At 42.3% G+C, this 13,999-nt stretch overlaps 1 protein-coding gene across 1 annotated transcript; it reads right to left on the minus strand.

Annotated features, from left to right (window-relative positions):
- Positions 1-9,154: 9,154 nt before the first annotated feature.
- LOC145958633 (uncharacterized) lies at positions 9,155-13,694 on the minus strand. The gene is made up of 5 exons (XM_083076140.1): positions 13,517-13,694; positions 10,882-11,372; positions 10,697-10,803; positions 10,104-10,131; positions 9,155-9,901 (listed from the first exon to the last, which is right to left on the minus strand). Exons 1-5 carry the CDS (start codon positions 13,692-13,694, stop codon positions 9,155-9,157), a joined length of 1,551 nt encoding a protein of 516 aa, XP_082932266.1.
- Between the last annotated feature and the right edge of the window lie 305 nt (positions 13,695-13,999).

The following is a 13,999-nucleotide window of genomic DNA, read 5'->3' on the forward strand; positions in this document are numbered from 1 at the left end:
CCTGATCACTAACAATAGCTCTGGGTACTCCAAACCTGCAGAATATGTTAGATTTGACAAAATCCACAACAACCCGAGCATCATTAGTTTTGGTGGCTTTGGCTTCCACCCATTTTGAAACATAATCAACAGCTAGGAGAATATATGAAAAACCAAAAGAGATAGGAAAAAGACCCATGAAATCTATACCCCAGACATCAAAGACCTCACAGAATAGCATGGGTTGCTGAGGCATCTGCTGTCTCCAAGAAAGGGCTCCTCCTGCTCTCTGACACTGCTCACAAGTGCTGCAAATCTTCCACGCATCCTTGAAGATGGTGGGCCAGTAAAAACCACAGTCAAGCACCTTGTGAGCTGTCCTCTGAATGCCAAGATGACCACTAGATGCAGAAGAATGACAGAACTGCAAGACCGAGTCAATCTCATGGTCTGGCAAGCATCTCTTGATTACCTGATCACTACAAAACTTCCACAAATAGGGGTCATCCCAAACATAATGTTTAGCATTGTAGACCCCTAAAATTGTCTGGGTCGGAAATAAAGCTTGAAGACTCTCGAAGACCAAAGGAAAGTCAGCCGGAAGGACTCCTGGAAGACCCTGGAAGACCCTAGGATGACAATCTGAAGGTTTAGAGGTCTTAGAGTAGCAAAAAATAAGAAAGTGGAGGGAATGAAGCCCAATACGGCCTCCCAGAAGTTCAATACGGCCGTATTGAAGTTTCTGAACTTCAATACGGCTGCATTGAACTCAATGCGGCTGCACTGAATTTCAATACGGCCGTATTGAGGTTTTTGAACTCAATACGGCTGCACTGAACTTCAATACGGCCGTATTGAGGTTTTTGAACTTCAATACGGCCGTATTGAATTCAATACGGCCGTATTGTAGTTCAAAACTTCAATACGGACCGTATTGACCCTCATAAACCGTATTGAGCCTCTTCCCTATAAATATGACGTCAATGGGACGTCATTTCACACTTTTGGACTGAGTTTTGACTCCCTCCTTGAGTATTCTGGGGTTTTTGAGCAGTGTTCTGCCCTAGAAATCTCTCTGGGAGTCGATCCGACGAAGTTCTGGAATTCCGAGCATTTAGCTTGGAGATTCGAACTTAGTCGAAGGGAAATCCTCCGGATTTCCATAGTTAAAATTTTCTAGGAGGGAGCGAGCGGGCTTGTAGAGCGAGGGAACGCCAAAAAGCTTCCCAGTTTTACTTGATATATAAAAAGCACGCTTCAAAGGTTTCTTCTTAAGACCTTCCTTTTACTGCTTTCTGTGTGTATATTTAACTGTCATCATGTAGATAGTTAATTTATAATTGCTTAGAATAAATAGGGGTAATTTAGTAATTTCGCACTTAGAATAAATAGGGGTAATTTAGTAATTTCGCACTATTATTTTTAAATAATCTGTCATAGGGAACCCGAAAGGGGCGCTGTGGGGTGCTAACACCTTCCCCACGCGTAACCGACTCCCTTACCCGACTCTGGTTGTAATGGCCGAAGTCGATTTTTGAATCGATTGCCTTAAATCTCTTTTTCCAATGTTTTGAGTAAAACATTGGTGGCGACTCCATGAACCCTTCTTTTTTATGAAAACCGCTAATCCATGGAGGGTCCCGCTTGGGATTAACATGGATTGGTGAGCCTTTTAATAAAATTGCTCGTATGACGAGGTCTCAGTTTGAGAATAAGTCATTCTAGCAATCCATATTTTTAAACAAACAAAAGAGTCCAACCATCCCTCGCGAATGCCGAAAGCCCGTTTCGGGCCGGTGGCGACAGATGGCGACTCCACTGGGGAAGCCTCGAGAGTCAGTCCCATTTAGTGACAGATTATTTTTAACAAATAATAGTTAAAATTACTTCATTACCCCTTGCTTGTATGATAACATGTTTATCTTTTTGGCTTCAATAACTGTTGTTTGTTTAATTTTCGCAAATGTTTGAAATAAAAACTGCACACAAACCTTTGCACACAACAGTTCCCTCTATACCCGGGGGCATGAGTGGTAAGCCATAGGGAGTGGATGTTAGTACGGCCGGTTGTCGAATGGGTCTATAGGTGCCCGTAGACCGTTGTCGGAAAGCATCACTCAAGGTGATAACCATGAACTCGAGTCCGACAGTGCGTTGGAGCTTTCCATCGACTTACGACGAGAGGAATTGGGTCCCTATAATGGGGGCACCTTGGGGGCCTCAGACCGGTGAGAACAGTTAGATCCACCTTGAATATGCACTTTTCTGCAGGATACCCCTACCTCGTGATTCGCTCTTGACTGTTCGTGGATGAGTGAATTGTTTGTGTATAGGTTTATGCAATTGTTTGTGCATTAATAAATAACCTCGTGATAAGGTCTAAGAATAAATCCCCATGCATGAAAAAAAAAAAAAAAAAAAACCATGACATGAGAGGAAAGACCATGTGCGAAAATATAATAAAAGTGAGGAGCATGTGCATCATTACCAATAAGACATCATGCATCCTCATAAACCATGCATTTTAGGTTCACCAATACCTCTTGACATGAGTAAAAGAGACCCATAATTATCGAGATTCTCCGTTGAGGAGAGATCATAAGTCAAGGAGGGTAGTAACACTCTGTTTTAAAAAGGCAGCGCCTTAAAAATGGAGGGTTATCAAGCTCATGTCAAGAGCGTATTCATTCCATAAATTAATTAGATTAAATATTCATTTTTAGAAAGTGGCTGGTCATCTCTCTGTCCTCACACGCGCACAGAAAATCAAGAAGATGGAAGCGCTGGAGGAACAATATAAGAAGCTCACAACCGAGCTCTCACAGCTCAAGGAGAAAATGGCGCAAATGATGGAACTCATGCGTCACCACAACATACAAGGGGCTGAGCACAGTGACCATGAGTCCCATCATGTTGGAGGAAGAGTGGAACAAGGGCTGAAAAGTGGGAAGCTAGCTGGGCTTCCCCAATCATTTGAAGCCAAGAAGACCTACTGGAAGAAGAAAGAAGGAGGAGTCAACGCTGTAACCATTTCTCCATCTTCTTCCACTTCGAAGTCGGGAAAGTCGCAATACAAGCCTGTGAGGAAGTTTGATAAACTTCCGACCACATATAGCGACCTCCTGCCGAAGCTAGTGGAGGCGCATCTTCTAGCTTATGTTCCACCGAGGAAATTTGATCCACCATACCCCGATTGGTACAAACCACAAGACAAATGTCTATACCATTCGGGGGCATCGGGGCATTCAACGGAGAACTGTAAAGTTCTCAAATATAAGGTCCAAGACCTTATTGATGCTGGGTGGGTCACCTTCGATTCGACAGCGCCCGACGTGAGCAAGAATCCTCTGCCAAAGCAGGAGTAGAGAGAAGAACAAGCCACGATAGGGCCCCTTCATATTTCTCTTTTAGGGACTCATGATCAGTACCCGAGATCATGAGAACCTTTTCATGTAAATAAGGGTTTGTACAGTTTTAATACATATCAATAAAGAGGCATTTTTCACATTACTCTTTTTTTTGTTCTTTTCTCTCTTTCCTCATTAACATTAATAATTCTAAACCTAAACAGAACCAATAAAATAATTATGTCTGTAATTGTTCGCTCTGACCGGGATCCGAAGGTGAAAGGGTTGAGTTGGACAGTGATGAGGAGACCATTTCTCCGGATCTGCAAAGATTGCTAGATCAAGAAGCTCGTCAAGAGAAATTGGAGACTGTAAATTTGGGGCATGGCCGAGAGATAAAAGAGGTCAACATTAGGAGCCATACCAGTGATGAAATAAGGACACATGTTTCCGCTATGATTATAATAAAATCATTCTTCATTGCTTCTTTTCTTGCTTATAATAAAATTCTAAACCACATTATTTTTAACCCTGTTTAAATAAACATGAATGAGGTTAAAATCATCTTAATAATAATAAACCCGCATCATTTTTATGTGGAAGTGTGTGTGACAACTTGGAGCACCTTTCCTTGGCCTCGACAAGTGCCATCATGGGTAAAAAGAAATCTTTCAAAATAAAAGAAGCTCGGCAGGAAACCCAAAAAGGGGACTGCGCAAAAATAAGAGCAAAGAACCCGCTAGGAATCCCACGAAAGGGTGACCTAGGCAAAAATTAGGGTTGCAAAATAAACAAAAAATAAAAGTCCGCTAAAACACCACAAAAGGGTGTTTCAGGCAAAAATAAGGACAATAAAAAAAAACAAAAGAAATCCATGATGGTATCACGAGCCGAATTCAAGAAAGGTTCAAGGGAAGCTATCCAAGTTGTCGAATCACAACACGACTTTTTAACTTCATAAGTGTTTAATCAAACAAGCCTAAACACATAAGCCTACCTTGGCCATCCATTCTTACAAAAACCATTTTTGAAAAATAAATCCCCTCTAAAACACAAACTTCAGAATAAAAGTATCTTTCCCTTCTTTTCTCTCTTGTCCCAAATGATTTTAGAATAATCTAGTGGAAGCATGGAGAAATAAATCATCACTGATAATGGATCCAATCTAAATAACAAAATGGTGGAAGAACTGTGCCAAGAATTCAAGATCCAACACCATAACTCTTCCCCATATCGGCCAAAGATGAATGGGGCAGTCAAGGCAACCAATAAGAACATCAAGAAAATAGGGCAAATGATGGTTGCCTCATTTAAAGACTGGCACGAGATGTTACCCTTCGCTCTTCATGGTTATAGGACTTCAGTACGCACGTCTACAGGAGCTACTCCATTCTCCCTCGTTTATGGGATGGAGGCAGTTCTACCCGTCGAAGTCAAGATACCTTCTCTAAGGGTAATTATGGAAGCAAAACTTTCCGAGGAAGAATGGGTTCAAAGCCGGTATGACCAGTTGAACCTCATTGAAGAAAAATGGCTGAACGCCATATGCCATGGTCAAGCCTATCAGAGGAAGACCAAAAAGGCTTTTGACAAGAAAGTCCACCCTCGAGTCTACCATGAGGGAGAGTTGGTAATGAAGAAATTGCTACCAACTCGAAAGGACAAAATCGGAAAGTGGGCCCCAAATCACGGAGGACCATACGTGGTAAAACGAGCCTTCTCAGGAGGAGCATTGATCCTCACAGACATGGATGGAGAAGAACTTCGATACCCAGTCAACACTGACGTGGTAAAGAAGTACTATGCTTGAAGACGTTGCTTGCATAAGCCCGCTAGGATGAAAACCCGAAAAAGGGCATCCTAGGCAAAAGTTAGGGCAAAACAAAAAGCCCGCCAGTACAAGGGTACTAGGCAAAACAAAGGCAAAATTATCCCCGCTAGGATACGTCCTAGGCAAAAGTTAGGGGCAAAAGAATAAGATGTAAAAGCAAAGCAAGCAACGGTCACTTGAATCGAAAACCGAAAGGCGGTTCAAGTGATTATCTTCTAGAAGCGAGCGTCTTGCAGCATCTACACTCCTGGCTCAGGCATCTCACCCGAAGCGATTAGGGGAACGGGAAGAGCGACAATTACAGATATAATTGTTTAAGCCAAAAATGTATATAGCCTACCCTGGCCAGCCATTCTTCAGAAATTCCTTCTGTATATCTTTCTGTAAAAACACTTGTGAATATTAATAAAATATCTATTCATTTCTTTTCTCTCTTGACCATGTGATTATGCCTCTAAATTGGTATTTCTAAAAAAATTGTATGAAATTCCTTAATAATCGGTCAATAAAGAAAATTGGAGGGGTTCCTATAAAATCCATAATCTCCTGCATAAAAGGCTCACAAAAATCCTCCCTCGCGTCTATGACAGAAACTCCTCAAAGAAGAAGAGGATAGGGAGAGCCACTCACTTTTCTAAATAAAAGAACAAAAATAAAAACTTGCATCATGTGCATCACACACATTAGTTGCACATTTAAAGACCTTACCACGAGGCAATTGCATAAAATAGAAAAAATAGAAAATTGCTTGTGTATGACAGCAATCAACAAAAGCCGAAAACGAAAAAAGGCAAGGATACAAACAATACTCCTCAGTTTGTACGATCACCCAAGCAGTATATCTAGTCAAAGGACTTAAAACTTCCTCAGTGGAAGATAGCTCTCCAACTCAGGCATTGAGTGAGTCTAAGCCTGTAGAGGCTTCCTAAATAATACTCTGGGATACATAAGATCCCCAAATCCCCAGTCGCCTACTCAAGAGGCATTCCTACAAAAAGGAAAAAAATCAAAAGATCAATAATCATTCCCCAAATGGAATCCGACTCTTGGCCAAACATCAAGCGTCAAGATGATCTGCCTAACAGAAGAGGCTAATCAAAATCATCACAATAGAATCCCCCAGCGGATAATAGCCTACACAGAGGCAACAAAAATCAGAAAATCAAAAGAGTCACCCGAATAAGGATAACCGGGATACTCCACCAACGTCGAAAGGACGTCAGCCAATCATAAGGCACCGCTCATCTCAGAAAGAGCATCTTCGTGTCTACACCCCAGGGAAACAAAAATTCCTCAATGGGCACCAACTATGCAAAGGAAAGTTGGGACACAAGAACCTATGAGTAACTGCACATCCCCTAGACGGATCCCTGCGTTATCCAGCCCTCAGTGGCACAAAAATCAAAAACAATCGTCAAAGCAGCATCGTGGACTGTGGAGACAAAATCAAAATCAACATCCAGAACCCCCAGTGGATAATAGCCTACACAGAGGCTACAAAATCAGAAAATCAAAGAGAGACACCCGAATAAGGATAACCGGGATACTCCACTTACGTCAAAAGGACGTCAGCCAAACATAAGGCATCGCTCAATTCAAGAAGAGCATCTGTGTCTACACCCCAAGGAGTCAGAAATTCCCCATGGGTACCAACTATGCAAATGCAAATTGGGGCACAAGAACCTATGAATGACTGCACATCCCCTAGACGGATCCCTGCGTTATCCAGCCCTCAGTGGCACAAAATCAGAAAAACGTCGAAGCAGCATAGTGGACTGTGGAGACAAAAAATCATCTCAGATCCCTAGAGAGGGTAAACTCGCATTGCCGAAGTGATCAGAAGACACGGACGCAGACCCTGGAGAGGGCAAACTCAGTTGCCTAGGTCGTCAGAGACAACCAAAGCAAAGTCTGGAGAGACGGTACTCAAAGAAAGTCTGGAGAGACGGTACTCAAACAAAGTCTGGAGAGACGGTACTCAAAGTCTGGAGAGACGGTACTCAAAGTCTGGAGAGACGGTACTCAAACAAAGTCTGGAGAGACGGTACTCAAAGTCTGGAGAGACGGTACTCAAAGAAAGTCTGGAGAGACGGTACTCAAAGAAAGTCTGGAGAGACGGTACTCAAAGAAAGTCTGGAGAGACGGTACTCAAAGTCTGGAGAGACGATACTCAAAGTCTGGAGAGACGGTACTCAAAGTCTGGAGAGACGGTACTCAAAGTCTGGAGAGACGGTACTCAAAGTCTGGAGAGACGGTACTCAAAGTCTGGAGAGACGGTACTCAAAAGTCTGGAGAGACGGTACTCAAAGTCTGGAGAGACGGTACTCAAAGTCTGGAGAGACGGTACTCAGAGTCTGGAGAGACGGTACTCAAGGTCTGGAGAGACAGTACTCAACCATCAGCGTCGTCAGAGGCACGTTGGTGTTCAGCTTCCGGCTCGGGCGTCGAGTGAAGTTGACCCTGGAGAGGGTAAACTTAGCTACCGAGGTTGTCAGAAGCGCCGAGGTATGCAACAACCTGGAGAGGCTACTCAACAATTTTCCACCGGAAGACGCTACAAGTCAGAAGGTTGGCACATCACCCGGACAATTGGGTCAACTCCTTTACTTGTCAGCCAGTACACCAAAAGGCCGTCCGACTAAGTAAAGGGGGGGCAGCTGTAGACCCCTAAAATTGTCCGGGTCGGAAATAAAGCTTGAAGACTCTCGAAGACCAAAGGAAAGTCAGCCGGAAGGACTCCTGGAAGACCCTGGAAGACCCTAGGATGACAATCGGAAGGTTTAGAGGTCTTAGAGTAGCAAAAAATAATAAAGTGGAGGGAATGAAGCCCAATACGGCCTCCCAGAAGTTCAATACGGCCGTATTGAAGTTTCTGAACTTCAATACGGCTGCATTGAACTCAATGCGGCTGCACTGAATTTCAATACGGCCGTATTGAGGTTTTTGAACTCAATACGGCTGCACTGAACTTCAATACGGCCGTATTGAGGTTTTTGAACTTCAATACGGCCGTATTGAATTCAATACGGCCGTATTGTAGTTCAAAACTTCAATACGGACCGTATTGACCCTCATAAACCGTATTGAGCCTCTTCCCTATAAATATGACGTCAATGGGACGTCATTTCACACTTTTGGACTGAGTTTTGACTCCCTCCTTGAGTATTCTGGGGTTTTTGAGCAGTGTGCTGCCCTAGAAATCTCTCTGGGAGTCGATCCGACGAAGTTCTGGAATTCCGAGCATTTAGCTTGGAGATTCGAACTTAGTCGAAGGGAAATCCTCCGGATTTCCATAGTTAAAATTTTCTAGGAGGGAGCGAGCGGGCTTGTAGAGCGAGGGAACGCCAAAAAGCTTCCCAGTTTTACTTGATATATAAAAAGCACGCTTCAAAGGTTTCTTCTTAAGACCTTCCTTTTACTGCTTTCTGTGTGTATATTTAACTGTCATCATGTAGATAGTTAATTTATAATTGCTTAGAATAAATAGGGGTAATTTAGTAATTTCGCACTTAGAATAAATAGGGGTAATTTAGTAATTTTGCACTATTATTTTTAAATAATCTGTCATAGGGAACCCGAAAGGGGCACTGTGGGGTGCTAACACCTTCCCCACGCGTAACCGACTCCCTTACCCGACTCTGGTTGTAATGGCCGAAGTCGATTTTTGAATCGATTGCCTTAAATCTCTTTTTCCAATGTTTTGAGTAAAACATTGGTGGCGACTCCATGAACCCTTCTTTTTTATGAAAACCGCTAATCCATGGAGGGTCCCGCTTGGGATTAACATGGATTGGTGAGCCTTTTAATAAAATTGCTCGTTTGACGAGGTCTCAGTTTGAGAATAAGTCATTCTAGCAATCCATATTTTTAAACAAACAAAAGAGTCCAACCATCCCTCGCGAATGCCGAAAGCCCGTTTCGGGCCGGTGGCGACAAGCATCACTCTTAAGTTTATCAATCTGAGCTCTAGATGCTAAAGGAGGAAAAACAGCAGCAACTAAATAATTGACAATGTTCGCAAACCAGGGGTGGGGGAAGGAACAGAAACTGTTAACAAGTGTTCATAAGGAAAATCATCCTGAATGGGCAAAGTGTCCTCATCCTCAGCTCTCTCAATCCTGCTGAGATGGTCTACCACCAAGTTTTGTGCTCCACTCCTATCACGGATGTCTAAGTCAAACTCTTGAAGCCAGAGCATCCATCTGATCAGCCTAGGCTTAGAGTCAGCCTTCTTCAACAGGTACTTCAAAGCTGCATGATCTGTAAATACAACGACACGAGAACCAAGCAAATATGATCGAAATTTATCAAGTGCAAAAACAATAGCTAAAAGTTCTTTTTCCGTGGTCGTGTAATTTACTTGAGCAGCATCCAATGTCCTGTCAACCCTCTGTGCTAAGACAGCCCCCAGTGCATAATTTGAAGCATCACACATCAGCTCAAAGGGAACTGTCCAGTCTGGTGCCTGAATGATAGGAGTGGTGGTCAAGGCTCTCTTGAGGAAATCAAATGCCTCCTTGCACCTGTCATCAAAATCAAATTCAATATACTTCTGAAGCAAGCTGGATAGTGAAAGGGCTTTCTTGCTGAAGTCCTTAATGAAGCGCCTGTAGAAACCTGCATGGCCAAGAAAAGATCGCACCTCTCGCATGCAAGAGGGGTAAGGAAATTGTGCAATGACAGATATCTTTGCAGGGTCAACCTGAATGCCTCGACTAGAAATGATATGCCCTAAAACTATACCCTGCTCTACCATAAAATGTCATTTCTCAAAATTAAGAACAAGGTTAGTCTCAAACATGCATCAAAAGAGGATCCATAAACAGTAAAATCATCCATAAACACCTCTATGCAATTTTCAAGAAAATCACTAAAAATACTGAGCATGTGGAATGTGCCAGGGGCATTGCATAGGCCAAAAGGCATCCTTCTATAGGAAAAAGTACCAAAAGGGCAGGTGAATGTGGTCTTCTCCTGATCCTCAGGAGCAATATGAATATGAAAATAACCACAGAACCCATCAAGAAAACAATAATGAGATTTACCTGCCAGACGCTCAAGCATCTGATCAATGAAGGGCAAAGGAAAATGATCCTTCCTTGTTGCTTAGTTGAGCCTCCAGTAGTCAATACAGACCCTCCAACTATTTTGGACTCTGGTGGGTATGAGCTCATCCCTCTCATTCTTAACAACAGTGAGGCCTGTCTTCTTGGGGACCACCTGGACCGGACTCACCCACTGACTATCTAAAATGGGATAGATGATCCCAGCTTGAAGAAGCTTGGTCACCTCCTTCTTGACTACATCCAAAATGACAGGGTTGAGTCGCCTCTGGGGCTATCTGACTGGTTTAGCTCCATCCTCTAAGAGTATCCTATGCATGCAAGTGGATGGGCTGATACCAGGAATGTCTACCAGGGTCCAACCAATGGCTTTCTTATGTTTTTTCAGAACATGCAACAATTTCTCCTCTTGAACAGCATCAAGGGAGGTGGAAATGATCACTGGCAACTTCTCATGATCCTCCAAGTAAGCATACTTGAGGTTCTCTGGAAGAGGCTTCAACTCTGGTGTGGGTGTGGGTGTTGGCTGAACATCAGAAGGAACCAAAGAAGGGATAAGGGGTTCCGCAGCCTGTACCTCAACCTGCAAGTCAGATTCTTTTGTACTTCCTACAACATGGTTAGTGCATTCTGACTGTATAAAGTCAAGAGCAAGAGGTACAACACCCAAAGTGTCAAATTCATATGCCTCATAATCAGTTTCACATTCAGAGTCATATTCAGATTCAGACCCAGACTCAATGCATGAAAGGAAGCTATACAAATCAAATGAAAATGAATGCTTATTAGCACGAGAAGAATCAAAATCATGAATGTGCTCATCAACTAAATCATCAATCAATTCAGCATGAAAAATAGAATGCGCTTTAGAAGGAAATTTCATGGCATCCAAAATATTAAAATGAACAACAATATCCCCAAATTCTATAGACAAGGTGCCAGCATACACATCAATCTTAGTTCGGGCTATTTTCAAAAATGGTCTACCCAAAATGATTGGGGCGGAACCATGGGAGAATCCCTCCTCCATGTCAAGAACATAAAAATCAGCGGGAAAAATTAGTTCACCAACCCGAACCAGGACATCCTCTACAAAACCTGTGGGGTGGGTAACACTCCTATTGGCCAACTGAATGACTGTAACGACCCACCCTAGGCCGTCACATCAATAACCAACCAAAATAAAATAATATAAAATAAAGAAAATAGAGCAAAAGCCAGTTACGCTAGAGTGTAAAAATACAATAACATATAAATTGTTTCCAAAATATATAATATAATCTTCTATAGTAGAGTCATCATCCTTAGTAAAGTTATACAGTAATCCAAAAAGATAATATAATTACAACGTCATGAAAACATCAAAATAAGACACCCTAGGTGCTGGTCAAGCTCTAAACCTAGCCACTTCTCAAAGCAGCTATCCAAAAGACTCCTTGCTATCCCAAAGCCTCATACCTGATCTGCTCCCCCACATAGTGAGATCATCACAGTCCACATCATGGAAATATAAGGGTTAGGACATATAAAACCAATCATAGTACATCATAATAAAATATCATTAAACAGATATTTATCCACAGTATTTATCCAGACCAACAAGTCATTTTCAAGCTAAATATAGACCAACCCAAAATATAATGTATAAACGTCCATGCCAATGTATACATATTTTATGATAATAAAATAATCCATAACCAATGTATACAATCCATACCATATGTATACATATTCCATATCCAAAACAAAGTCACACCACTGTATAATCCATGATGTAACCAACACATCCAAACCAAATGTTGGTCTCAACACCATCCAAACCAAGTGTTGATACGGTGAAACATGTCAGCAACCCATGTCCCACGCCTAACCTCTCATGGAAAATATACAGTTGGATTACGTCGTCACGTAACCCTAGTGGGGCCACCTCATCCATCGGTATGACTCGGCCTAGACCCATACCGGTAGCAAATAGAATACTTAGAGGAGTACTTCAGAATCCACCTAACATCTGAAGTGGTTTATCATATAATCTTTGGAAAAGTTCCACATTGGAATCCTCACCATGGGATTCCCAAATTTCATATTTTTCCAAAGATTATATCCTGATCTCACCAAGAGATCTATCCAATCCATACCATAACCTTACTCCTTTAAGTCCTATTTACTTTTCCAAACCACATACACATAGCATATTCCATAATTAAACATAACCATAACCAATTTGTCAATATAATAATAATATAAATAATTAAATATCCAAAACAACCATCAATTGATCCAAATTATATTATGTGAAATGAAAATCTCCACATAAAATAGCATATTAAAATTATACTATTCCTATCATGCTCATACGCACTAGATTAATTTTATAAGCACTACCCTTACTTGGATAAACCTGAACTGAAACTCGGGCAGAACCTTCTCCTCTTTCTTGCTTAAACAAGAACCGAAACTCGGGCAGAATCTCCACCTCTCTCCTTAAACAAGGATCGAAACTCGGGCATAATCTCCACCTCTCCCTCCTCTTTTCTCTCCCCTGGCAGAACCTCCTCTACTGGATTCCTCTTTCTCTCTCCTCTTTTCTTTTCTCCTCCCCTCTCTTTCTTTCTCTCTCTCTCCTCTTTCTCTCTCTAGGATTCTCTTCTCTCCAGTTATATTTTTTTTCACCCCCCTCCTCCTATTTATAGGCAACCAGAGTCATCTGGAACGGCCCGTATTGAATTCGGAACGGCCCGTTCCGAATCTTTCAAATGTACGCAAATTTTTAAACTGGAACGGCCCGTTCCAAAGTCGAAACGGCCCGTTCCCAAAAAGCAGAACGACCCGTTCCAAAATCGGAACGACCCGTTCCGAGACTCATCCAGAACGGCCCGTTCTCCTTCCGGAACGGCCCGTTCTCCCTCCAGAACGGCCCGTTCCAAAATTAGAACGGCCCGTTCTCCCAGTTGGAACGGCCCGTTCTGGACCCGTTCCCAACTTAAAATTTAGTGTCGTTTTATTGCTTGGAACGGCCCGTTCCAATTATGGAACAGCCCGTTCCAAGTTACCCATTTACCCCTCAAACTTTAATAAAATTTGCAAAAATGCCATTAATAGAAACATTAATAGAAATTACAAAAATACCCCCTTTAGAAAAATGAATATTACAATGACCACACCCGTAGGTTGAAAAGGACTAAGAGACAAAGAATTGAAAATAGACAGAGGCATGACATTAATTGAAGCTCCTAAATCAAGCATGGCATTTTCAAATTTATTGTTACCAATAATGCAAGGTACACAAAATGTACCTGGGTCCTTACACTTTTCAGGAATGTGTGGAACAGATTTACCTATGAGTGCCGAGACAATTCTGCCCATGTTGATTTGCTCATTGCCCTTCAGCTTCCTCTTGTGGGTGCACAAGTCTTTCAGGAACTTAGCATATCTGGGAATTTGCTTGATGGCATCCAGCAAAGGTATGTTCATGATGCCATCCTTACTTGCATGAACATGAGATGATGAGCAAAGGAAGAGGATGCCTACTCCAAGGATCAAGTTCTTCAAAGGTGGCACAAGGTTTTAGGGTGGATGATGATGGAATGGATGAAAATGGAGGTTGGGTAGAAGGTGTTTGAGGAAATGCTTGAGAAGGGTACTCTAGGATTGGCTCACTTCATGATGATGAAGGCCACTTCTAGGGTTATTTCTCTCAAGGTGGAGATGGGAGGGAGGTGGCCGAATTAGCCAAGGCTGACTAAGGAAAGATATAAAGGCACAAAAGGCTCTCTTTA

Source organism: Cajanus cajan, chromosome 6 (assembly GCF_000230855.2).
Source record: "Cajanus cajan strain Asha chromosome 6, NIPB_CcT2T_4, whole genome shotgun sequence".
Classification (NCBI taxonomy): domain Eukaryota; kingdom Viridiplantae; phylum Streptophyta; class Magnoliopsida; order Fabales; family Fabaceae; genus Cajanus; species Cajanus cajan.